General features: G+C 39.7%; 1 protein-coding gene across 6 annotated transcripts in view; it reads right to left on the bottom strand.

Moving 5' to 3' along the window:
- SLC25A14 (solute carrier family 25 member 14) overlaps positions 1-25,998 on the bottom strand; it is a 54,917-nt gene that overhangs the window by 8,642 nt on the left and 20,277 nt on the right. For 4 of the 6 annotated variants that reach the window (XM_072817854.1, XM_072817855.1, XM_072817859.1 and 1 more), the window contains exons 8-11: positions 23,493-23,617; positions 22,322-22,457; positions 15,049-15,129; positions 13,672-14,118 (exon numbers count right to left, since the gene is read on the bottom strand). In XM_072817854.1, the coding sequence (XP_072673955.1) occupies positions 14,077-14,118; positions 15,049-15,129; positions 22,322-22,457; positions 23,493-23,617 (384 nt within the window). In that variant the 3' untranslated portion in view covers positions 13,672-14,076. Of the gene's footprint in view, positions 1-13,671; positions 14,119-15,000; positions 15,130-22,321; positions 22,458-23,492; positions 23,618-25,998 lie in introns of those variants that run through there. The other 2 variants (XM_072817856.1, XM_072817860.1) reach the window with 2 other exon arrangements.

Below are 25,998 nucleotides of genomic sequence, written 5' to 3' on the forward strand. Positions count from 1 at the left end.
TTAGCTGGGAAAACCATTATTTCTCTTCCAAATCAGTGGTGCCTGCTCACCTTTGTATTACACCCTTTCATTCTGAGCACTTAAAAAATTAATAGACTATTTTTTATTCATTCTTTTAAAGATTATTTATTTATTTATTTGAGAGGGAGAGAGCACAAGCAGGCAGGGAGGAAAAGAGAGGGAGAGGGAGAAGCAGACTCCCCGCTAAGCAGGGAGTCCAATGTGAGGCTCCATGCGAGGCTCAATCCCAGGACCCTGAGATAATGACTGAGCCAAAGGCAGACGCTTAATGGACCGAGCCACCCATGACCCCCAGTTGCTTTGTTTTTTAGAACAGTTTTAGGTTTACACATAAATTGAGCTGACAGTACAAAGAATTTATCTTGTTTTGTCTTTTGACAAGTTTTCATCCAAAGTCTTTAGCCACCCCCCCAAAAAAAGTCTTTAGTCCCTTAAAAGATTATCTCCTTGTATTCACTGATTCTGAAAAGATTTCCCTTATCAATCTACCTTCAAAAGACACCGGTGGGTCTATTTCATACTTGTTATGTCCCTAAAAAGTTATTTTTCAGTCAAAAATTGCAATTCAATATACAATGGGGAGCTGTTACTTAAGGGAACTCTATGGTGAATATTTTTGTGAAACACAATTCTTCACACATATAAAGTAATCCTCTTCAAATGTTCTGTAGTAAGAGTCAAACCCTTACTTACTCTCTGAGGCATCCTTACTGTGTGTAGTAGTCTATTTCACTATAGAAATGGGTTAGTCCTTAGTGTTCATTCAAAATACTCTATACATCATATTGTTTACCTGAGGGAATACTTCATTATTCCATGACTAAGAATAGGATTGGAAAATACACCTAAAACAAAAATAACAAGTCAAATTCTTTCATTTGAATTACCTACTCATGATTATGGCTACCATAAAAGGCATCAATCTTTAAAGATTTGGTAATTTGGATAAAGATCGCATCTTCAAACTCTTTTTCTTCAAATTTTATATTGAAAATAATTGGCCCTTCCTGCCCTTTTAAGGGAGAAGAAATGTGTGGGAAATATGAGAAAGGGAGACAGAACATAAAGACTCCTAACTCTGGGAAACGAACTAGGGGTGGTGGAAGGGGAGGAGGGCGGGGGGTGGGGGTGAATGGGTGACGGGCGCTGAGGTGGGCACTTGACGGGATGAGCACTGGGTGTTATTCTGTATGTTGGTAAATTGAACACCAATAAAAAATAAATTTATATAAAAATATTAGATATTCTGATAATATCAAATGAATAAATGAAAACAGAAAAAAAGAAAATAATTGGCCCTTCCTGCCCTTTTATACTTTTTCTACCACTAGAATATTAGGGTTTTTTTTTATACTTCAGACTAGTTTTTCATCATCATCAGTGTCTTCTGTGATGTCCTCCCCAAACTGTTTTATGCTGGACTGGCCCACGCTTAGTTCTTGAACCTCTTCTCTTGCTACTATCACTCCCTTGGTGATCTCATTATCATCACTTTAAGCACCATATATATGCTGATGATTTCCAAATGTACATCCCTGGCCCATACCTTTCCCCTGAACGCCACACTTCTATGTCTCACTGCCCACTCCAAATCTCTATTGAAATCTAGTAGTGGGGGGATCCCTGGGTGGCGCAGCAGTTTAGCACCTGCCTTTGGCCCAGGGCGCGAACCTGGAGACCTAGGATCGAATCCCACGTCGGGCTCCCAGTGCATGGAGCCTGCTTCTCCCTCTGCCTATTTCTCTGCCTCTCTCTCTCTGTGTGTGTGTGACTATCATAAATAAATAAAAATTTTAAAAAAATCTAGTAGTGGGGAGGAGGGGCAAGATGGCGGAAGAGCAGGATCCCCAAATCACCTGTCCCCACCAAATTACCTAGATAACCTTCAAATCATCCTGAAAATCTACGAATTCGGCCTGAGATTTACAGAGAGAAGAGCTGGAACGCTACAGTGAGAAGAGTTCGCGCTTCTATCAAGGTAGGATGATGGGGAAAAAAGAAACAAAGAAACAAAAGGCATCCAAGGGGGAGGGGCCCCGCGAGGAGCCAGGCTGAGGCCGGGGCGAGTGCCCCCAGGACAGGAGAGCCCCGTCCCAGAGAAGCAGGAGCTGCACCAACCTTCCCGGGCGGAAAGGGGCTCCCAGAGAGTTGGAGCAGGACCCAGGAGGGCGGGGATGCCCTCAGGCTCCCTGGGACACTAACAGACACCTGCGCGCCCAGGAGAGTGCCCTGAGCTCCCTAAGGGCTGCAGCGCGCACCCACTGACCCGGGAGCAGCTCGGAGGGGCTCCGTGGGGCTGCGCGGCCCTGGGAGCAGCTCGGCGGTGGCGGCTACGGCAGAGGAAGAGGCTCTGTGCGGAGGGGGCTGCGCAGCCCCGGAGCAGCTGGGGTGGGAGGGGTGGCTCGGGCGGCGGCTCCGCGGGGAGGGGGCTGCGTGTCCCAGGAGCAGCTCGGAGGCGGCTCAGGCAAACGAAGAGGCTCCACGCGGAGGGGGCTGCGCGGCTCCAGGAGCAGCTTGCGGGGGGCTCGGGCGGCGGCTCCGCGAAGGAGGAGGCTGCGCAGCCGGAGCGAGAATCCAACAGCGCAGGCCCGCGCAGGCCCCGGACACTGGGCGCCTGGAGACAGCCCAGGATCCGGCCTCACCCCGGGACAGGTAGAGGCCGGGAGGGCACAGGACAGCAAGGATGCTCCTGCCCCGAGCTGAGATCAGCGGCCCCCACCTCGGAGCCTCCAGGCCCTGCAGGCTGAGATCTCTGTAGTTACTGTGGGAGCTGAATCCAGGGCTCCAGAGCTGGCCGCCTGGGGCCTCACGGGGTAAACAACCCCTACTGAGCCCTGCACCAGGCAGGGGGCAGAGCAGCTCCCCCAATTGCTAACACCTGAAAATCAGCACAACAGGCCCCTCCCCCAGAACACCAGCTAGAAGGGTAAGTTCCAGGGGAAGTCAAGGGACTTAAAGTATACAGAAACAGAAGATACTCCCCCGTGTTTTTTGTGTTTTTTTTTCTTTTTGATTTGATTGCTTCCCCCACCCTTTTTCCCCTTTCTTTCTTTTTCTTTCTGTTTTTCTTCTCTTTCTTTTTTCCTTCCTTTTTTCTTTTTTCTTTTTCTCTTTTCTTTCCTTCTTTCTCTCCTCTCTTTTTCTCCTTTTCCCAATACAACTTGTTTTTGGCCACTCTGCACTGAGCAAAATGACTAGAAGGAAAACCTCACCTCAAAAGAAACAATCACAAACAGTCCTCTCTCCCACAGAGTTACAAAATCTGGATTACAATTCAATGTCAGAAAGCCAATTCAGAAGCACTATTATACAGCTACTGGTGGCTCTAGAAAAAAGCATAAAGGACTCAAGAGACCTCATGACTGCAGAATTTAGATCCAATCAGGCAGAAATTAAAAATCAATTGAATGAGATGCAATCCAAACTAGAAGTCCTAACGACGAGGGTTAATGAGGTGGAAGAACGAGTGAGTGACATAGAAGACAAGTTGATGGCAAAGAGGGAAACTGAGGAAAAAAGAGACAAAAGAACATGAAGACAGATTAAGGGAAATAAATGACAGCCTGAGGAAGAAAAACCTACGTTTAATTGGGGTTCCCGAGGGCACCGAAAGGGACAGAGGGCCAGAATATGTATTTGAACAAATCATAGCTGAAAAATTTCCTAATCTGGGAAGGGAAACAGGCATTCAGATCCAGGAAATAGAGAGATCCCCCTCTAAAATCAATAAAAACCGTACAACACCTCGACATTTAATAGTGAAGCTTGCAAATTCCAAAGATAAAGAGAAGATCCTTAAAGCAGCAAGAGACAAGAAATCCCTGACTTATATGGGGAGGAGTGTTAGGGTAACAGCAGACCTCTCCACAGAGACCTGGCAGGCCAGAAAGGGCTGGCAGGATATATTCAGGGTCCTAAAGGAGAAGAACATGCAACCAAGAATACTTTATCCAGCAAGGCTCTCATTCAGAATGGAAGGAGAGATAAAGAGCTTCCAAGACAGGCAGGAACTGAAAGAATATGTGACCTCCAAACCAGCTCTGCAAGAAATTTTAAGGGGGACTCTTAAAATTCCCCTTTAAGAAGAAGTCCAGTGGAACAATCCACAAAAACAAGGACTGAATAGATATCATGATGACACTAAACTCATATCTTTCAATAGTAACTCTGAACGTGAACAGGCTTAATGACCCCATCAAAAGGCGCAGGGTTTCAGACTGGATAAAAAAGCAGGACCCATCTATTTGCTGTCTACAAGAGACTCATTTTAGACAGGACACCTACAGCCTGAAAATAAAAGGTTGGAGAACCATTTACCATTCAAATGGTCCTCAAAAGAAAGCAGGGGTAGCCATCCTCCTATCAGATAAACTAAAATTTACCCCGAAGACTATAGTGAGAAATGAAGAGGGACACTATCTCATACTTAAAGGATCTATCCAACAAGAGGACTTAACAATTCTCAATATATATGCCCCGAATGTGGGAGCTGCCAAATATATCAATCAATAACGAAAGTGAAGAAATACTTAGATAATAATACACTTATACTTGGTGACTTCAATCTAGCGCTTTCTACACTCGATAGGTCTTCTAAGCACAACATCTCCAAAGAAATTAGAGCTTTAAATGATACATTGGACCAGATGGATTTCACAGATATCTACAGAACTTTACATCCAAACTCAACTGAATACACATTCTTCTCAAGTGCACATGGAACTTTCTCCAGAATAGACCACATACTGGGTCACAAATCAGGTCTGAACCGATACCAAAAGATTGGGATCGTCCCCTGCATATTCTCAGACCATAATGCCTTGAAATTAGAACTAAATCACAACAAGAAGTTTGGAAGGACCTCAAACACGTGGAGGTTAAGGACCATCCTGCTAAAAGATGAAAGGGTCAACCAGGAAATTAAGGAAGAATTAAAAAGATTCATGGAAACTAATGAAAATGAAGATACAACCGTTCAAAATCTTTGGGATGCAGCAAAAGCAGTCCTGACGGGGAAATATATCGCAATACAAGCATCCATTCAAAAACTGGAAAGAACTCAAATACAAAAGCTAACCTTACACCTAAAGGAGCTAGAGAAGAAACAGCAAAGAGATCCTACACCCAGCAGAAGAGAGTTAAAGATTTGAGCAGGACTCAACGAATTCGAGACCAGAAGAACTGTGGAACAGATCAACAAAACCAGGAGTTGGTTCTTTGAAAGAATTAATAAGATAGATAAACCATTAGCCAGACTTATTAAAAAGAAGAGAGAGAGAAGACTCAAATTAATAAAATCATGAATGAGAAAGGAGAGATCACTACCAACACCAAGGAAATACAAACGATTTTAAAAACATATTATGAACAGCTATATGCCAATAAATTAGCAATCTAGAAGAAATGGACGCATTCCTGGAAAGCCACAAACTACCAAAACTGGAACAGGAAGAAATAGAAAACCTGAACAGGCCAATAACCAGGGAGGAAATTGAAGCAGTCATCATCAAAAACTTCCCAAGACACAAAACTCCAGAGCCGATGGCTTCCCAGGGGAATTCTATCAAACGTTTAAAGAAGAAATCATACCTATTCTACTAAAGCTGTTTGGAAAGAGAGAAAGAGATGGAGTACTTCCAAATTTGTTCTATGAGGACAGCATCACCTTAATCCCAAAACCAGACAAAGACCCCAACAAAAAGGAGAATTACAGACCAATATCCCTGATGAACACAGATGCAAAAATTCTCAACAAGATACTAGTCAATAGGATCCAACAGTACATTAAGAAAATTAGTCACCATGACCAAGTAGGATTTATCCCCGGGACACAAGGCTCATTCAACACTCGTTAAACAATCAATGTGATTCATCATATCAGCAAGAGAAAAACCAAGAACCATATGATCCTCTCATTAGATGCAGAGAAAGCATTTGACAAAATACATCATTCATTCCTGATCAAAACTCTTCAGAGTGTAGGGATAGAAGGAACATTCCTCAACATCTTAAAAGCCATCTACGAAAAGCCCACAGCAAATATCATTCTCAATGGGGAAGCACTGGGAACCTTTCTCCTAAGATCAGGAATAAGACAGGGATGCCCACTCTCACCACTGCTATTCAACATAGTACTGGAAGTCCTAGCCTCAGCAATCAGACAACAAAAAGACATTAAAGGCATTCAAATTGGCAAAGAAGAAGTCAAACTCTCCCTCTTCGCCAATGACATGATATTCTACATAGAAAACCCCAAAGCCTCCACCCCAAGATTGCTAGAACTCATACAGCAATTTGGTAGCGTGGCAGGATACAAAATCAATGCCCAGAAATCAATGGCATTTCTATACACTAAGAATGAAATTAAGAAGTCAATGAAGAAAGAGAAATTAAGGAGTCAATCCCATTTACAATTGCACCCAAAAGCATAAGATACCTAGGAATAAACCTAACCAAAGAGGTAAAGGATCTATACCCTAAAAACTATAGAACACTTCTGAAAGAAATTGAGGAAGACACAAAGAGATGGAAAAATATACCATGTTCATGGATTGGCAGAATTAATAATGTGAAAATGTCAATGTTACCCAGGGCAATTTACACATTTAATGCAATCCCTATCAAAATACCATGGACTTTCTTCAGAGAGTTAGAACAAATTATTTTAAGATTTGTGTGGAATCAGAAAAGACCCCGAATAGCCAGGGGAATTTTAAAAAGAAAACCATATCTAGGGACATCACAATGCCAGATTTCAGGTTGTACTACAAAGCTGTGGTCATCAAGACAGTGTGGTACTGGCACAAAAACAGACACATAGATCAATGGAACAGAATAGAGAATCCAGAAGTGGACCCTCAACTTTATGGTCAACTAATATTCGATAAAGGAGGAAAGACTATCCATTGGAAGAAAGACAGTCTCTTCAATAAATGGTGCTGGGAAAATTGGACATCCACATGCAGAAGAATGAAACTAGACCACTCCCTTTCACCATACACCAAGATAAACTCAAAATGGATGAAAGATCTAAATGTGAGACAAGAGTCCATCAAAATCCTAGAGAACACAGGCAACACCCTTTTTGAACTTGGCCACAGTAACTTCTTGCAACATACATCCACGAAGGCAAAAGAAACAAAAGCAAAAATGAACCATTGGGACTTCATCAAGATAAGAAGCTTTTGCACAGCAAAGGATACAGTCAACAAAACTCAAAGACAACCTACAGAATGGGAGAAGATATTTGCAAATGACGTATCAGATAAAGGGCTAGTTTCCAAGGTCTATAAAGAACTTATGAAACTCAACACCAAAGAAACAAACAATCCAATCATGAAATGGGCAAAAGACATGAACAGAAATCTCACAGAGGAAGACATCGACATGGCCAACACGCACATGAGAAAATGCTCTGCATCACTTGCCATCAGGGAAATACAAATCAAAACCACAATGAGATACCACCTCACACCAGTGAGAATGGGGAAAATTAACAAGGCAGGAAACCACAAATGTTGGAGAGGATGCGGAGAAAAGGGAACCCTCTTACACTGTTCGTGGGAATGTGAACTGGTGCAGCCACTCTGGAAAACTGTGTGGAGGTTCCTCAAAGAGTTAAAAATATACCTGCCCTACGACCCAGCAATTGCACTGTTGGGGATTTACCTCAAAGATTCAGATGCAATGAAACGCCGGGACACCTGCACCCCGATGTTTCTAGCAGCAATGTCCACAATAGCCAAACTGTGGAAGGAGCCTCGGTGTCCATCGAAAGATGAATGGATAAAGAAGATGTGGTTTATGTATACAATGGAATATTACTCAGCCATTAGAAACGACAAATACCCACCATTTGCTTCAACGTGAATGGAACTGGAGGGTATTATGCTGAGTGAAGTAAGTCAATCGGAGAAGGACAAACATTGTATGTTCTCATTCATTTGGGGAATATAAATAATAGTGAAAGGGAATATAAGGGAAGGGAGAAGAAATTTGTGGGAAATATCAGAAAGGGAGACAGAACATAAAGACTCCTAACTCTGGGAAACGAACTAAGGGTGGTGGTATGGGAGGAGGGCGGGGGAAGGGGGTGAATGGGTGACGGGCACTGAGTGGGGTACTTGACGGGTTGAGCACTGGGTGTTATTCTGTATGTTGGCAAATTGAACACCAAAAAAAAATTAATTTATTAAAAAAATCTCAATAAAACTAGAAGGAATTTTTACAAAAAAAAAAAGAAAAGAAAAGAAATCTAGTAGGGGGATGAAATCTAGTAGCCATCCAGGGATGGCTCAGTAGTTGGGCATCTGCCTTTGGCTCAGGTCGTGATCCCGGAGTACCAGGATTGAGTCCCATATCGAGCTCCCCAGGGGGAGCCTGCTTCTCCCTCTACCTATGTCTCTGCCTCTCTGTATCTATCATGAGTAAAATAAATAAATTTTTTTTAAAAAAGAAAAAAAATTAGAACAGTTCCATAAGGAGAGACAAGTACTTATTTAAAATAAATAAAATATGGGATCCCTGGGTGGCGCAGCGGTTTGGCGCCTGCCTTTGGCCCGGGGCGCGATCCTGGAGACTGGGGATTAAATCCCACGTCGGGCTCCCGGTGCATGGAGCCTGCTTCTCCCTCTGCCTGTGTCTCTGCCTCTCTCTCTCTCTCTGTGTGACTATCATAAATAAATAAATTAATTAATTAATTAATTAATTAATTAAAATAAATAAAATATAATCTAGTAGGCACTTCAAACTTAACATGTACAAAACAAAATTAGTACTGTCCTGACCAAAAACAACCTGTGCCTTCCAGAGCCTTCTCCACCTCTATGGCAATACTGGCCTTCTAGAGACCCAGGCCTTGGAGCAATTCTTACCACTGCTCACTTTCTCTCTTACAACACATATCCTATGCCCTAGCAGGTCATTACTTGCTCTTCTCCAAAATATATGAATTTCAACCACTACTCACAGCCTCCACTGCTGCTACCCTCATCCAAGCCACCATCACTTTTTGCTTGAATCATTAAACTTCAAGTACACCCTCACCTCAGAGCCTTTGCATTTCCTTTAACTCTAGATTGGCTCCTTTTCTCACCCCCTATAGACTTAAATTTGACTTTCTTGTTATGTGACCCTGCCCCAATATTCCCCTTCCCCTGCTTTATTTTTCTATGAACTATTTATCACCATCCAGTATACGATATATTTTACTGATTAATCTTTTTGTTAGGTCTCCCTTCTGCAGACAATAAGCTCTATGAGGCAGGGATATTTGTTTAATGAATAAAAAGATAATTTAAAAGATTAGATATATCAGGGCACCTAGGTGGCTCAGCCAGTTAAGTATTCAACTCTTGAAATCAGCTAAGGTATTGATCTCAGGGTCATGAGTTCAAGCCCTGCATTGGGCTCCGCACTGGAAGTGGAGACTATTATATAAAATACTTGTAATAATAATAAATAAAAGATTAGGTGCATCTCCCTCAAGCACCTCTATGTATCCTTAATATCCTACTCTTTATCATCTCATCCTTATCTAGTAATTCAAAACTTAATTTCATTCCATTTAAATCCCACGGTATTTGTTTAACCTTTGCTATATTTTAGGCATTTTATCAGAACTTTGGATATAGATACATTTATTTTTTTCATTTTAATATTTAATGAGTATATATAATAGTGCTAGGCATGGAGCACATAGGAGTAAACAAAATCAACAGAATCCCTATTTTTATGGAGCTTACAGACTAATGGGAGATATTGATATTAATCAAATAGTCACACAAATATAGTATGTAGTTATAAATATGTGGTATAAGAAATTATAATGAGGAAAGTTATTTAGATTGGTAGAGAGAAAATCAATGTAAGGTTTCGTTAAAGGAGTAACATTTAAGCTGAGATGAATAGAAAGCCAATTTCCTATATAAATCCTTTAAGAAACTACCCTTCAGTCTATGCCCTTGTGAAAAAATGGCTTCCTTTTTGCTCATCTATTCAGGAATGAGTAAGGTATCTTACTGGTGTAGTAGTCTTAAAAAGTATATACAATGGAATATTATTCATCCATAAAAAGAATGAAATCTTGTCATTTGCAACATGGATGGAGCTAGAGAATATAATGCTAAGTGAAATAAGTCAGTCAGGGAAAGACAAATACCATATGATTCCACTCATATGTGGAATTTAAGAAACTAATGAACAAAAGAAAAAACAAAGGAAGAGTCAAACCAAGAAACAGACTCTTAATCATAAAGAACAAACTGATCAGGCAGCCCTGGTGGCGCAGCAGTTTAGCACCGCCTGCAGCCTGGGGTGTGATCCTGGAGACCCAGGATGGAGTCCCATGTCGGGCTCCCTGCATGGAGCCTGCTTCTCCCTCTGCCTGTGTCTCTGCCTCTCTCTCTCTCTCTCTCTCATTAATAAATAAATAAAATCTTTTTTTAAAAAAAGAACAAACTGATAGTTACCGGGGGGGGGGGGGGGTGGAATAGGTGAAGGGGATTAAGAGCGCACTTGTCATGATGGGTAATGATTAATGTATGGAGGTGTTGAATCACTATATTATATACCTGAAACTAATATAATAACAGTGTATGTTAACTATCCTGAAATTAAAATTAAAAATTTTGGGGCACCAGGGTGGCTCAGTCAGTTAGGCATCTGCCTTTAGCTCAGATCATGGTCCCAGGGTCCTGGGATCAAGCCCTGCATTGGGCTTTTGGCTCAGTGGGGAATCTGCTGCTCCCTCTCCCTCTGCCTACCACTCTCCCTTCTTATGCTCTCTTTCCTTCTCTGTCAAATAAATAAAACCTTTTTTAAAAAAGTAAAAACTTTAAAGAAACTTTTTAAAGTGACAACTGAAAGAGAAAAAAATAAACAATGAAATATGACTACACACCTATAACAATAGTCAAAATCCAAAACACTGACACCACTAAAAGCTGGCAAAGATATAGAGAAACAGGAACTCTTGTTCATTGTTGGTGGAATGCAAAATGGTACAGCCCTTTGGAAGACAGTTTGGCAGTTCCTTACAAAACTAAACATACTCTTATCATACCATTCAGCAACTGGACTCCTTGGTATTTATGCAAATGAGTTCAAACTTCTATCCAAACAAAAACCTGCATATGAATATTTCTAGCAGCTTTACTCATAATTGCCAAAACTTGGAAGCAACCAACCAAGACATCCTTTAGTAGGTAAATGGATAAATATACTGTGGTACATTCAAAAGAAAAGAAAATGAGCTATCAAGTCATGAAAAGACATGACATGAAAAGACTAGACCTTCATGCATATTACTGAGTGAAAAAGCCAATCTGAAAATGCTATATACCAACTATATGACACTCTGGAAAAGGTAAAACCATAGAGATAATAAAAGGATCAGTAGACTTCAGGGGTTAGGGGAGAGGGAAAGTCAAATAGGCAGAGCACAAAGCGTTTCTTGGGCAGTGAAATGATTCTACATGATACTAAAATGGTGGGTACATGTCACTGTACATTTGTCAAAACCCATATAATGCATAACCCCAAAAGTGAATCCTAATGTAGATGATGATTTGGAACAGATAATGATATGCCATTGTAGCTTTACTGACTGTAACAAATGAATCACTCTGGTGATGAATTTCAATGGGGGGAAGCTGTGCATATGTAGGGTTAGGGATACTTGAGAAATCTCTATACCTTCCAAACAATTTTGCTGTGAATCTGAGACTTCTCTTAAAAATAAAGTCTACTAAAATTAATTTCAAAGATAGTACTTTTGGCTGATAGTTAAGAACACACTATGGAGTGGTAGAATGAGACACGAAAATATCTGAGAATTATGTACTAGTCTCAAATCTGCCACAATCCAGTTATGTGACTTAGGACAAATTGTCTTCATTTTTGTGGACCATATTGTGTCTACCTGTACATAAAAATTAGATTTCAGTGGGTCTTAACTTTTTTTGGTTGTTCCCCTCCTGGCTACCCTCAACAACAGGGTTATCTTTCTAACAAATAAAAGCTGGTTATATGATTCCCCTATTTTAAACTTCCTTTACCTACCCCTCCCACTCCAGGATAAGAAAAAAATCACTTTCTTGGTGCAAATAAACATCCCTTGGGCTCCCTGGGTGGCTCAGCGGTTTAGCACCTGCCTTCAGCCCAGGGCCTGATCCTGGAGTCCCGGGAGCAAGTCCCACGTTGGGCTCCCTGCATGGAGCCTGCTTCTCCCTCTGCCTGTGTCTCTGCCTCTCTCTCCCTCTCCCTCTCTCTCTGTCTTTCATAAATCAATCAATCAATCAATAACTTTAAAAAAAGATTCCTCATAATTTGACCTTTTTGGTCACACAATTACTTCATTTCATTCCAGCCCACAGTTCTATACAAGTGATTACCAAAGTGTAGTCTAAGGAGCACCTGTATCAAGTACCTGTGATGAAATCAAATGACTTTGCCCCCAAATAAGGTTAGGATCTCAGGCAAAGGAATATAAGAATCTACATTTTCATAAGATTTCCAGGAGATTCAGCCTTGCACAGTATTTGAAAACCACTGCCCTACATTTTAGCCACACTGAACTTTCCCCTATTTCCTTGCTCCTAATGTCCTTTGCTGCCTTATCCATATGAGGTAGATTTGCTATCTACCTCAAATGTCACCTCTGCTATGAAGCCTCTGGCCAATCCCTAGGTAACTGGCTATTCCCTTCTCTGTGCTTCTAGCACTTTGTTCATCTTCCGTATAGTACTTAGTACCTACTATAATTATATACTTACATGTCTATTTTTCCTCCTATAATGTGAGCTTGAAAACAGAGACTATGACTTAACTTACTTTTATATTCCCAGCACGTAGGACATGATAGACATACAATAAATGTTTGTTGAACAAATGAATGGATAAGAAGAGCTAAACTAGCCATTCCACAAGTATTTTTTTGATTTTTAAAATTTAAATTCAATTAATTAACATACAGTGCATTACCAGTTCAGCAACCCATCAGTCTTCTATAACACCCATTGCTTACATCACATACCCTCCCCAATGTCTACCACCCAGCCACCCCATTCCACCCCTACCCAGCAACCCTCAATTTGTTTCCTATGATTAAGAATCTCTTATGGCTTGTCTCCCTGATTTCATCTTGTTTCATTTTTCCCTCCTTTCCCCTATGACCCTCTGTATTGTTTTTTAAATTCCGCATGAATGAGATCATATAACTGTCTTTCTCTGATGGACTTATTTTGCTTAGCATAATAACCTCTGGTTCTATCCACAAATACTTGAGTGCCTACAACATGCTAGGCACTGTTATAGTACAAGAAAAGAGCCAGAACTTTTTGCCTCTAAGACAATTAGAACCCTGGACACATAGTTCTATTTTAAGTCTCTTCTTACATTTTATCTGTAGAAACTTCCAAATGAGCCACTTGTTTATTCATGCTTAGGAAAGAACCATTTATCTGGTGTTTATAAGTGAGCAGCATTATGACAAGTGGCAGTGGGAAAACACAATGCTCTTTGTCTATTCCCATAAATGTGCTTTAAGAGTCCAGACTCAATTTCATAGAAACCTTCTCTTTATCACTGTCTGGAGAATATAACTTAAAGAGATGGTGAAGAAGAAAGTAGTAAATGAAGACCAAGCCAAAGTGATTTTGCCAATAAATACTTTAATGAGAACCGAGGTCTGTAACATACATAGCAGTAACTGCCCTGGCCTATGCCTTCTGCTCTAGCCCAAATCTGGGGCTAATCAACTACATTTAACCAACATTTGAAAAGAAGGCCATGTTGAATGTCATCCATCAGTATCCATCTTCATAGAAGATACCAATCTGGGGCCAGAGTCGTAATGTTAACACTTCCTCTCAGGGAAAAGTTAACATGGTAACACAAACACATGAACAATTTTGAACCACCCTAGAGTTCTTCCATCAGGAGGCTTGGGAGACCAGCAGTTCAGTAAACACAACTTTGTCAAAATACATTAGAACATGGAAAAAAGGGAAAAGAGTAGAAAGGCTGGCAGGGCTTGGCTCACATATAATTCAGTCCTTAGATTTGAAGCCTCTTGAGCTGCTCGTATGTAATAAAAAACTGAGGAGTAAGTCATGGAAGATCACTGGGTTGATAGTGAAGCCTAACCCTGTTCTAAAAGTGTGTATTGCATTCTCTTACACTGAGTAGTGTGTGCTCTTCTCAGTTACACTTGCTTAAGTCTTTTTAAAACCAATACCTGGCAAGTCAAGATGTGTTGAGTGCCCATTATGTCCCCATTATGATTTGGCATGTAGCAATAAAAACAGATTAAAACTCTAACATACTTATAGTCCTTAGGGGCAAACAGGTCACACACACACACACACACACACACACACACACACACACACAAGAACATTAATGACATGTAATTCAATGCTTAGAATAGTTACAGTCTTCCAGTGATTAGATCAATCCCAAAAGAGAGAGATACTATCTCCCTCAACCTATAGACTCCACAAGGGCAAGGAATCAAATTTCACCCTGCAATCTTCACAATACACAGAAGCCATACACAATATTCAGTTCACCTCTCTGCACAGAGGAGGCACTCAAACACAAGCTAAAGAAACGAGATCCACCCATGAGGAAAGAACCCTACTTGGCCTGAATTCCTTTGCTCTATGAATGTTTTCTGTTTTATTATTGCCCCAGTTATTTTGGTCCTATAGTTAGGAGTAGGAAATATGGACCACCTCAGCATGTTGGGCAAATCCCAGCAGGGTTTCCAAAAACTTTGTAACCCCTTCCAGATTTGGTTGTCCTTAAAGAGGAAACTTTGGTACATCTTTACTGCGGCCTTTAATTTGTACTAGACTCCATCCTAAAGCCATTTCTCTATTTGGTTCCATCCTCAATGGTCACCACTAGACTGCCTGAGTTAATCACTTGCCTCAAGGTATCAATAATCAAAATTTCCTTCCCATAGCCTAGAATTACCTGGGAGCTTGAAGCATCTGTTTTCATTCTCATATTCTAAAAGGATACAATGATGTTCCAGGGTCCAAGTCGAAGCCAGTTTGGCCAAAATCCTTTATAGAGTGCAAAAAATCCCTCATGTTTCCACATCTGAGGGAAAGATATAATAAAAAATATAGTGAATTCCCCTTACTATTTACATCTGACACTTACTTTTCTTTTAGTACTCCTCTTCCATGTCCCTCCCCAACAACTTATGGCTCCATGAATGCTGTTTTCCTAAGACATAGTTTTGAATTCATATATACTCTAAATCTACCTGCTCATTCAACAAATATTTAAGCACCTTCCATATGCAAGGCACTCTTCTTGATGTTTACTATACTCTTCTCTGGTTTACTATTATTAATGTTATAATTATTTTCTATTGTTACTATTATAGCAAACCAAAGAAAATGTGGTAGCCAGCCTCCAAGATGACCCCAATGAAAGCTACTACCAGTTTTTCATACCCTTGTATAACCCCTCCCACAACATCCCAGGAGAGGTCTGTGTCCCCAAGAGAATACAGCAGTCTGTCACTTCCATGTTATGTTCTAAAAAAAAATGTTTATCTAAAAGGCTTCTGCATCTGCCTTTTTCTCTCTTGAATTGTTCACAGTAGAGAAAGCCAGCTGTCATGTCATGAGGAAAGGCCCAGATGGGTGAGAAAATATGGCTTCCAGCCAACAGCCAGAGAAGAACAGAGGCTTCCTGCTAATAGACACATGAGTGATCTTCGAAATAGATATCGAAGCTCCAGTCAAGCCTTCAGATGGCTGCAGGCCTAGCAGACATCTGACTACAATCTCATGGGAAAATCTAAGCTGAAATCACTGAGTTAAGTTGCTTCTGAATTCCTGACCCATGGAAACTGTAGGATAATGTATGCTTCTTTTAAAGCACTGAGTTTTAGAGTGATTTGTTATACAGGAAGAGAGAACTTACACAGTCCTTGCTTTTATGGAGTGCATACTCTAGCAGAGCTGACAACCAAATACACGGACTGATATATATTACATTTAGAAATAATAAATGCTAATAGGAAAATGAAAGTAGGGTAAGGAAATAGGGAGTTGGGCAAGTCACTATCCTTCTGTTTCATCATATTAAATTCTGTGTAATGCCATGGACTACCTCATATAAATGCTTTCAAGATTACATGAGGAACAATGTGAATTGCTTTGAATTTAGGTTTCCTGTTTTATACTATGGGGGTCCTACACACACCAACTGAGTGGTTATTAGAATTAAATTACAAACTATGCATACCAAAGATCATAAACTGATGGTGTGTTGAATTCAGCCAACAGAAACAGTTCCTATTTAGTGGACTGTTTTTTTGTTTTTGTTTTTGTTTTTAGTGGACTGTTTTAAAATATCTATTAAGTAACTCCTGTATGTTAGGCACATTGAAAATGTTATTCTGCCCTTCCATTGGTGAAGTAAAATCCACCACTATACTAAAAATGGATATATTTGGATAAGACAATAATATGAGAATCCAAACTTATAAATATCCTCTATTTCCATCCTATAGTTTAGAAATACTAGAGATAATTATCTTTACTAACCACTTTTCTGAACCAACAGTAGCAGAATAAAGGCACCTTTTATAGAAACATAGTGGTAACAGGCTTCCCCCCCCAAAAAAAAGATTACCAGCAAATGCTGAAGGTCTCAGACCAAAAAAATTAATGTTAGAAAATTGTGAAATTCAGGCAAAATAAAGCCTAGATGAAGATAACCTAGAATCACAGACTGCTAAAATGGCAAGGGACCTTAAAGATACATCCAATATAATAAATAAATAAACATAGTTAATTTATATATTAAATTAAATTATAAGTAGTATCACTTTCCTGCCTGGTGCTCTTCGAAGGCTTCCCCATGGATTTCATTCTAATTGCACATTTTCTATGATGACATGACTCAGCTCCTAACAGTCTCTCCAGGTTCATTTCCTGCTACTCTCTCCTTCACTTACCACACTCAGCCACACAAGCCTTCTCTTTAACCCTTAAACATTGCCAGTTCATTTCCAACTCAGGACCTCTATACCTGTTCCCTCTTTATGAAATGTTTTTCTCCTAAATCTTCACATGGCCACCTTCTTCTCATCAAGAAGAGACTTGATCTTTGCTCAAATGTCACATACTCACAGTGTTTTCCTGGGTAGCCTAGCTGAAGTTGTTGCCTATCATCATTACCAAGTCACTGTCTAATGCTCTATTAATGTCTTCACAGCATTTACTTCTACCTGAAATTATATTATTATTTGTGTGTTTATTGTCTGTCTCCCTCAACTAGAATGTGGTCTCCAGGACAACAGGGAGTATGTTTGTCTTGTTTACCATTATATCCCCAACAACTAACACTGTCTGGCACAAGGAAGTTTCCTATAAATACCTAAATGAGTATTTGTTGGGTAAATGAACATACAAATACAGTGAGGGTCTCTGACATACCCATGAGCCATATGAATATTTAAAAAGCTCCAAACAGTGACCAACTCCTTCAGAACATTAAGACTAGGAGAACCATTTTTTGGTTTTAGGCAGTTTTGTGAAAACAAACAAGAACTTTTGTAACAGAGACAACAGACTACTTCATAAAGTTATGCATTCATTCAATAAGCAGTTTGCTGTGGATAAAGTGATAAGATGCACACAGTCCTGCCTTTACAGTCTGGGAGGGGCAGGAAGACTTTAAAGCAATTAAAATAAAATGTAATAAGTGTGAATAAATGTAATATAATCATATAGTGGAATATTATCCAGCCATAAAAAGGAGAAACACACTGATACACACTACAACATGAATGAATCTTCAAACATTATGGCAAGTGAAAGGAATGAGTCAAAAGGTCACATATTGTATGATTCCATTTATAGGAAATACCCAGAATAAGCAAATCTATAGAGATAGAAAGTAGTTCAGTAGTATCCTAGGACTGGGAGGAAAGGAAAAGGGGATGATAACTAAAGGGTACAAGGTTTCTTTTTGAATTCATGAAAATATTTTAAAATTGACTGTGGTAATGATGGCCACACATATCTGTGCATATACCAAAAGCCACTTTGAACAGGTAAATTTTATGATATTTAAATTAGTCCTCAAAAAAGATGTTTTAAAAAAATAATGTTGACAGAGCAAGTACAAGAAACTATGTACAGATAACCTAGTTCAACAGTCAGGGAAGGCCTGTATGGAAAAAGTAATGAGATCTGAAGAATGAATAGGAGCTAGCCAAGTGAAAAGGATATTTAGGCTAGGGTAGGGGCATCCATTTTTTTTTAATAATAAATTTATTTTTTATTGGTGTTCAAGTTGCCAACATACAGAATAACACCCAGTGCTCATCCCGTCAAATGCCCCCCTCAGTGCCCGTCACCCCCCGCCCTCCTCCCCTTCCACCACCCCTAGTTCGTTTCCCAGAGTTAGGAGTCTTCATGTTCTGTCTCCCTTTCTGATATTTGGGTAGGTGCATCTAACAAAGCATATGGCATGGATGAAAATTTGAGAATGAAAGAAAGTCTACCAGTAGAAATTGTACAGTCCATCTGGAATGTAGAATAAAGATAGCAGTGATTAAGCTATAGGAGGAATAAGGGGCCAAATCATATAGTCTTGGGTCAACGAGAGGCCATTTAAGGATTTTAAGATAGAAGTAACAGGATAAGATTTGCAGCTGTTTGTTTCTATGTCAGAGATGAATGCATGACTTCACTCACCAGTGCTGTGGAATTGTTACTGATGAAAAATAAAGCATGATGCCATCATATATAATGACATAGAGCAGTCATTATAAAGAATTTTAACAGCAAGTGAATGAGTAAACATAAGTAAAGGTTACTGACAATATGAAAATATGATTCTGGGATGCCTGGGTGGCTCAGTGGTTGAGTGTCTGCCTTTAGCTCAGGTAGTGATCCTGGGGTCCTAGCATCAAGTACCACATCTGGCTCCCTGCGGGGAGCCTGCTTCTCCCTCTGCCTATGTCTCTCCCTCTCTGTGTGTCTCTCATGAATAAATAAAATCTTTTTTAAAAAGGAAGAAAATGGGGATCCCTGGGTGGCTCAGCAGTTTGGTGCCTGCCTTTGGCCCAGGGCACGATCCTGGAGTCCCGGGATCGAGTCCCGCATTGGGCTCCCGGCATGGAGCCTGCTTCTCCCTCTGCCTGTGTCTCTGCCTCTCTCTTTCTCTCTCTCTCTCTCATGAATAAATAAATAAATCTTTGGGAAAAAAAGATAGAAAATATTATTCTGGGGCACCTGGCTGGCTTGGTCAGTTAAGCATCTGCCTTCGGCTCAAGTCATGATCCCAGGGTCCTGGGATTGAGCCCTGTGTCGGGCTCCCTGCTCAGTGGGGAGTTTCCTTCTCCTTCTGCCCCTCCTCCTTCCCTCATGTTCTGTCTTGAAAGAAAAGAAAAGAAAAGAAAAGAAAAGAAAAGAAAAGAAAAAAGAAAGAAAGAAAGAAAGAAAGAAAGAAAGAAAGAAAGAAAGAAAGAAAGAAAAAAAGAAAGAAATAGAATCTTTAAAAAATATATGTTTCTGCCAATACAACACAACATGGAGGTTCTAAGTATAAATTTTGGCGTATACTTTGGTGTAAACTTTTTAGGTGTATAATCTTGGGTAAGCCACTCTGATCTGAGCTCCCTTGTTTATAAAATGGAAAACATATCTACTCCACAGGATAGTGTGTGGCACATAATAAGCATTCACTAAATGCTACCTATTACTCTATTATTGTACCTTCTGTCTCCTCTTAGCCAACCTTCTTGAAAGAGTATTTTACACTTGTCTACTTACTCTTGAATCTCATGGGTTTATCTGTCTCCATTAGAATTAAACTGTCATGAAGGCTAAAATGTTTTGTTCACCCAACTAGAACAGCACCTGGCACATAAGACTTAAACATTTTTGTATTCAATCAATGAGTAATTAAACACACTCTTCATACTAATCTAGCTTTTGCAAACACAAACCCAGAAAACCCCCTCTAGAACATAATAAATCCAATAGAAATTTTTAGTCCTTATACTAGATCTCTATTCCAGTTGACATTAAATAAGTACTCATTTCTTCTTGAAACTCATTACTCCCTTGGCTTCCATTACTCTTGTAAGCTTCCTCATTATCTTCTGTTATCTTTTGGTGTCTTTCCTAAATTCCCCACCTGCCAAGCCCTTAGCAACTGGTAATTCCCCAAAGTTATTTCCTTGGCCCTACCCTTTCTCCCTACAGCAGCTATTGTCAAGCGAAAGGAGAAGCATGTCAGAAATACCTAGGCGGAGCTTTTACCAAACTCTACTCCCCAGAGTCTGAGAATCACTTCCTGTGAATCACTATTAATGGAAGTAGTTTATAATACTCTAGTGTGCTAGAAAGGGAAAAAAGTTGGGAACTCCTCTACCTTTTCTCCTTGATCTTCCCCTCCACAGTTGTGTAACACCTGTACACTACTGCTTCCCCAGGCTCCATCTATACCCCTAAACTCTCTCCTGAATTAAGAGTAAGATATCCAAATAGATCCACTGGGTGTTCCTCATGCACTTCAAACTAAGTGTCAAAACTGTACTGTCTCCCCAAAAACCTGCTCCCCTATGATGTCTCTGTAAATGAGTACCACCACATGGTCACCAAAACAAAACAAAACAAAACAAAAAACAGGAAGTCATCTCTGACACCTCCTTTCTCCTACACCTCTCCACACCCAGTCAATCTACTCCTGTTGAATTTATCAACTAAATTATTCTCAACTCTATCCCACCTTCTGCATCCCCACTACAATGCTCAAGTTCAGGCTTCATTGCCTCTAACTTAGATTACTATAAAAGCCTTCTAATCGGCTTCCTTATCTCTAAATCAGGGTTTCTCAAAGAGTAGTACCCAGATTAGCAGCCTCAGTAGCGTCTGAGAACTGGTTAGAAATGCAAATTCTCAGGTCCTACTCCAGACCTACTGAATCAGAATTTGGTCATGGGGCCTCTGGTCATGGGGCCCAGCCATCTGCAGTTTAATAAACCCTCCAGGTAATTCTGATGCATGTTAATGTCTTAAGAAGCACTCCTCCAGGTTTATCGCCTTAGATTAATGGCTTTCAAATTAGGTAAACACTGCAATCACCTGAAGAGTTTTAAATAATTTCAACCTGGGTCCTACCCTAGGAAGTTCTGATTGGTCTATAAGGTAGATGCAGGAGCTGTTTAAGTTCCCCAGGTGATTCCAATGTGCACCTAAGACTGAGAACCACTGTCTTAGATTCAATCTCTACAAAGCCAAAGTGATCTAAAATACAAATCTGAGCTGATTAAAATCTTTAAATAGCTCCCCGTCAAGTAAAAAGAAAAAAGCCCAAGCACCTCAGCATAGCATTCAATAGCCTTTATAACATAATTAACCCTTGGCCGTCAACATGCAAAAGGCACTATAGTATGGAGGTTAAAAATGTTGGTTTGAAACCAAATGGTCTGAGCTGAAATCCCACTAGCTGTGAAACCTTGGTCAGGTTAGTGCTTCAGGATCTACTTCATGGGATAATGATGAGGATTAAGTGAATGAATATATGTAAGTCTCATTAGAACAGTATCTCATATCCAGTAAGGCATTCAACAGATGTGAGTTACTATTATTCAAGATGCCACCAACTTAGACTAAAATTCCCTCCCATGGGTCCCTGAGTTTATCACTTACCAAGCTGTGTTGGTTATCTGTATACCTGCAGTATACTCTTATTTATCTGTGTCTACTAAAATGGTGCCTGTTAGATAATAAATCGTTGTTAAACTAAACTGATAGCAGCAGAGAAACCATATGGAAATGTCATATTTTAGCTGCAAATTTGCTTTTTGTAGATGATCACCAATGATTATATAATACATTTCTGATATTCAGCTTCCTACATAACAGCAGAAACTTTTTAAAGGCAAAGTGTGAATAACAGCACAATATTGAACTGAAATTGAGTACCAGATTTTCTATTACAGGGTCCCCATCTTGTATGAAGCAGGCAAATGTGGGATATGTTAAGTCCCTTCTCTCAATAATTCTACATGGTACTATCAATAAAAATATCCTACAGTCTCAAGCATTCAAACTGGAATGATAATTATTAAGGGCCACTGTGTATCAGCAGATTGCCAAGGAAACGTCTTTTCTACCTGGGAATTATTCTGAGAGGCTATTAAAATATACATAATGATTCTTCCATCTTCAAAATGATACATAGCAACTAAGGACTGAATGTCTGAGACATCAAAGAAAATTAAAAATGCAAACCAAGCTTACAGTGTGCATACCTTTAAAATACCATCCAAAGTACCCTTGTAGAGGTCCACATGTCCCACAATTGCTCTCTGGTTCATCATGCGAGTTCGAACCACATCAACTGGATTGGAAGCCAGAGCCCCGGCCAAGCCACATGTAAAGCTGGAACTAAAGGTGAAAACTTTAGGATAGACTGCACCACTTCGAACCCTGACTAAACATAAATGCATAAATGTACAATGAGTCAGACTCATCAGATAAAACCTGGCACTTGCCTTTTCATTCCAATCTAAAGAAAAAGGAAATATTTTCTAAAGAAACATGACTCAAAATTTATTCCCATGGGGTACCTAGCTGGCTCAGGCAGAAGAGTATGCAACTCTTGATTTCAGGGTAAGTTTGAGCCCCTTATTAGAGTAGTTGGCTGGCTCAGTCGGTTGAGTTTCTGACTCTTGGTTTCAGCTCAGGTCATGATCTCATGGGTTGTGGAACTGAGCCTCTTGAGCCCCTGGGGATTGGTGATTCTCTCCCTCTGCCCTTCCCCCTACTCATGCTCATGCATGCTTGCTCTCTCTAGAATGAACAGATGATTTTTTTAAAAAGTTATCCCCTTTACTTTTTAATCCAAAACTCAGCCTTTTGGGGGGGCAATTTATAAGTCTAGCAAGATCTCTAATAAGAAAGTATCACTCATCATCTATTAGTTACATAAAGTTTTCATATCACAGCATCATATACCAAATGCATTTCAGCAGTAAAGTGTCATAAAAGCTGCAAGATGGAGAGAATGTAAGATGAGATTAACAACAGTTTTCAGCCCAAAATTGTCGTTTTGTTTCACAGGCCCTATAAATTTTTACTTTTTTGTGATTCTAATTGAGAAAAGTTTACTTTCTAATAAAAAAATTAACCAAAGCATATAACGGATAAGTTTAGATATAGAGGCTGTGTATGAACAAATGCAAATCCTATAGACATCTGATAGGCTATTGTAATAGACACTGCTACCAAGTACCAAAATACCCATAGCATCTGGGATCTCTGTACAAGTACTGGAAGGCTTGAAGTTCTAGTGATAAGAAAGACAGGGGTATTTAGACCATCTGTACCCATTATTGATTCTATATGAGGACTTCAGTGAAAGATGCTTTTTTGTGCTCCAAATAATAGAAATATGGACTACGTACAACCTCTCACACTTACACAAAGTGAGTTAAAATTGTGTCTCCCATCACCCCTGACAATATTAAGTGCTTCTTTGTAATATCATAGACTGGCAGCTCTACACCCACAACGATGGCAGCCCGCTGAGCAGTTGGGACGACACCCTGCAAAACATAAGTGATATTAAACACCAAAAAAATACACAAGTAGTGACATAAGTCTAAAAGTGAACAATATAGTTTGAGAGTTAGAAAGTAACATAACATAAAAAGCCAAGTCTGAGGTACAGAGGTCATTCTTTCAAATCAATGACTAATAGTGGAACACTTATAAATCCAAATTTACTTATTGTACTAAAAATAATTGATATGACACCCAAAGCACAAGTGACAAAAGAAAATAAGCTGGACTTTATCACAATTAAACGTTTTTGTGATTCAAAGGATATCATCAAGAAAGTAAAAAGACAGCCTACACAATGGGAGAAAATTTTGCAAATCATTATCTGATAAGGGACTAGTAGCCAGAATGTATAAAAAGTCTTACAATACAACAATAAAAAAATACCAATTTAAAAATGGGCAAAATATCTGAATAAACATGTCCACAAAGAAGATACACAAATGGACAGTAAGAATATGAAAAGATGAGCAACATCATCAGTCATTAGAAAAGGCAAATCAAAATCACAGTGACATAATGCTACACACCAACAGGGTAGCTATAATAATAATAATAATAACAATAATAAAAACTATTGGTGAGGATGTGGAGAAATTGAAACTCTTATACACTACTGGTGAGAATGTAACATGGGGGCAACCGCTGTGGAAAATACTTCAGGAATTCCTCAAAGGAGTTAAACATAGAATTACTATGTGACTCAGCAATTTCACACCAACTAATTATTATTCAGCCATAAAAAGAAATGAAGTACTAATAAATGCTAAAACAAAGGTGAAACTTGAAAATAGTATGCTAAATGAAAGAGGCTTGTCACAAATGCTGCATATTGCATGATTCCATTTATATGAAATGCCAGGACTGGCAAATCCATAGAGACAGAAAATAGATTAGTAGTTGTCTACAGCTGGGAGGGTTGGGGGACATGGAAGTGGTTGTTAATGGTTATGGGGCTTCTTTTTGTGATGATTAAAATGTTCTAAACGTACACACTGGTGATGGTTGCACAAGTCTGTGAGTAAACTAAAAACCATTAAACTACACACTTCAAGGGGCGCCTGAGTGGCTTAGTCGGTTGAGTGTCTGCTCTTGATTTCAGCCCAGGTCATAATCTCAGGGACCTGAAATCAAGCCCTGCATCAGGCTCCCTGCTCAGCAGGGCATCTGCTTAGGATGCTCTCCCTCTCTGCCCCTCCTCCTGCTCACGTGGCTCGCTCACTCTCCAAAATAAATAAATAAATCTTTAAAAATTACACACCTCAAGATGGTGAATTTTATGGTATGTGAATTATCTCAATAAAGATGTTACAAAAAAAATAAAACCATGACACAAAAGTGAGTGGAGAGAGGAGAGCTTCTTAGCTTAATTTATAGAATTTTAGGATGTGCAGAAAAGATACACCAGGATGACAACAAAGGTATAATGCAGCCAGGGAGGCCAAGATAAAGGGGTACTTCCTTACAAGTCCTCCTGCTATCAGCTTTTCGCTCCCTAGCAGAATATTCCTATTATAAATCATGTTACAGCACAGGGATGCTAGAACATTAAAAGTCATGCTTTTGAGGAATATTAATAATAGAAGAAAATGCTGATAACATTAAAGAAGGCAAGACATTTAGTATTAATCTAACTTTGAGAAAAAGGATATATGCACACACACAAAATTTTTATAAAGGATTAGAAAGAATACAGCAAAATATTTTTCTTTATCTGGAATTAGGGTAAGAGATAAGTTAATTTTCATTGTTATGCCTTTATATATTTTAAAAATTCACAATAAATGTTTTATTTTCATAACTCTGTTTAAATATCACTTAAAATTGAAAATAACACTCCACAGGGACAACTGCTTTCTGGGATACCTGTTATATTAAAGTTCTCAATCACCTATAAATTCCTGAACTCAATTTATAAAGTGGAAGCAATATAGCTGTGCTATCACCAGGAGATATCAGATTGTGCTGATCAGGCTGGCTGGCCCAACGGTGCCTTTCTCTCTGATCCTTCCACCTGCTCAACTGTGTTAGAAGATGATCTTCACAGACGTCTACCTTGCTGAACAGTAAGGCCCAAATTGGAGCCCATGGGCCAAATTCAGGCTATAGACATGTTGTGTGCCCTACACAGTATTTCTAGACAGCTGAATTAGCTGTCAACATAAAAAAACAGGATACTTCACATAGGAATGCAGATTTCCAACTTCTCTTGAAAGCCCAGAAAATTTGGCCACACTGGATTCCCATCATGCATGACAGCAATGAACAGGGCAGGTGCTCTCCAATTCACCAGTCCCCATCACTCTCTACAGTCTCTTCAACTCTGATATAAGTTCCAGTTACTTTGTTACTGCACTTGAGCTGT

The sequence above is a fragment of the Canis lupus genome, chromosome X, assembly GCF_048164855.1.
Source record: "Canis lupus baileyi chromosome X, mCanLup2.hap1, whole genome shotgun sequence".
NCBI lineage: Eukaryota > Metazoa > Chordata > Mammalia > Carnivora > Canidae > Canis > Canis lupus.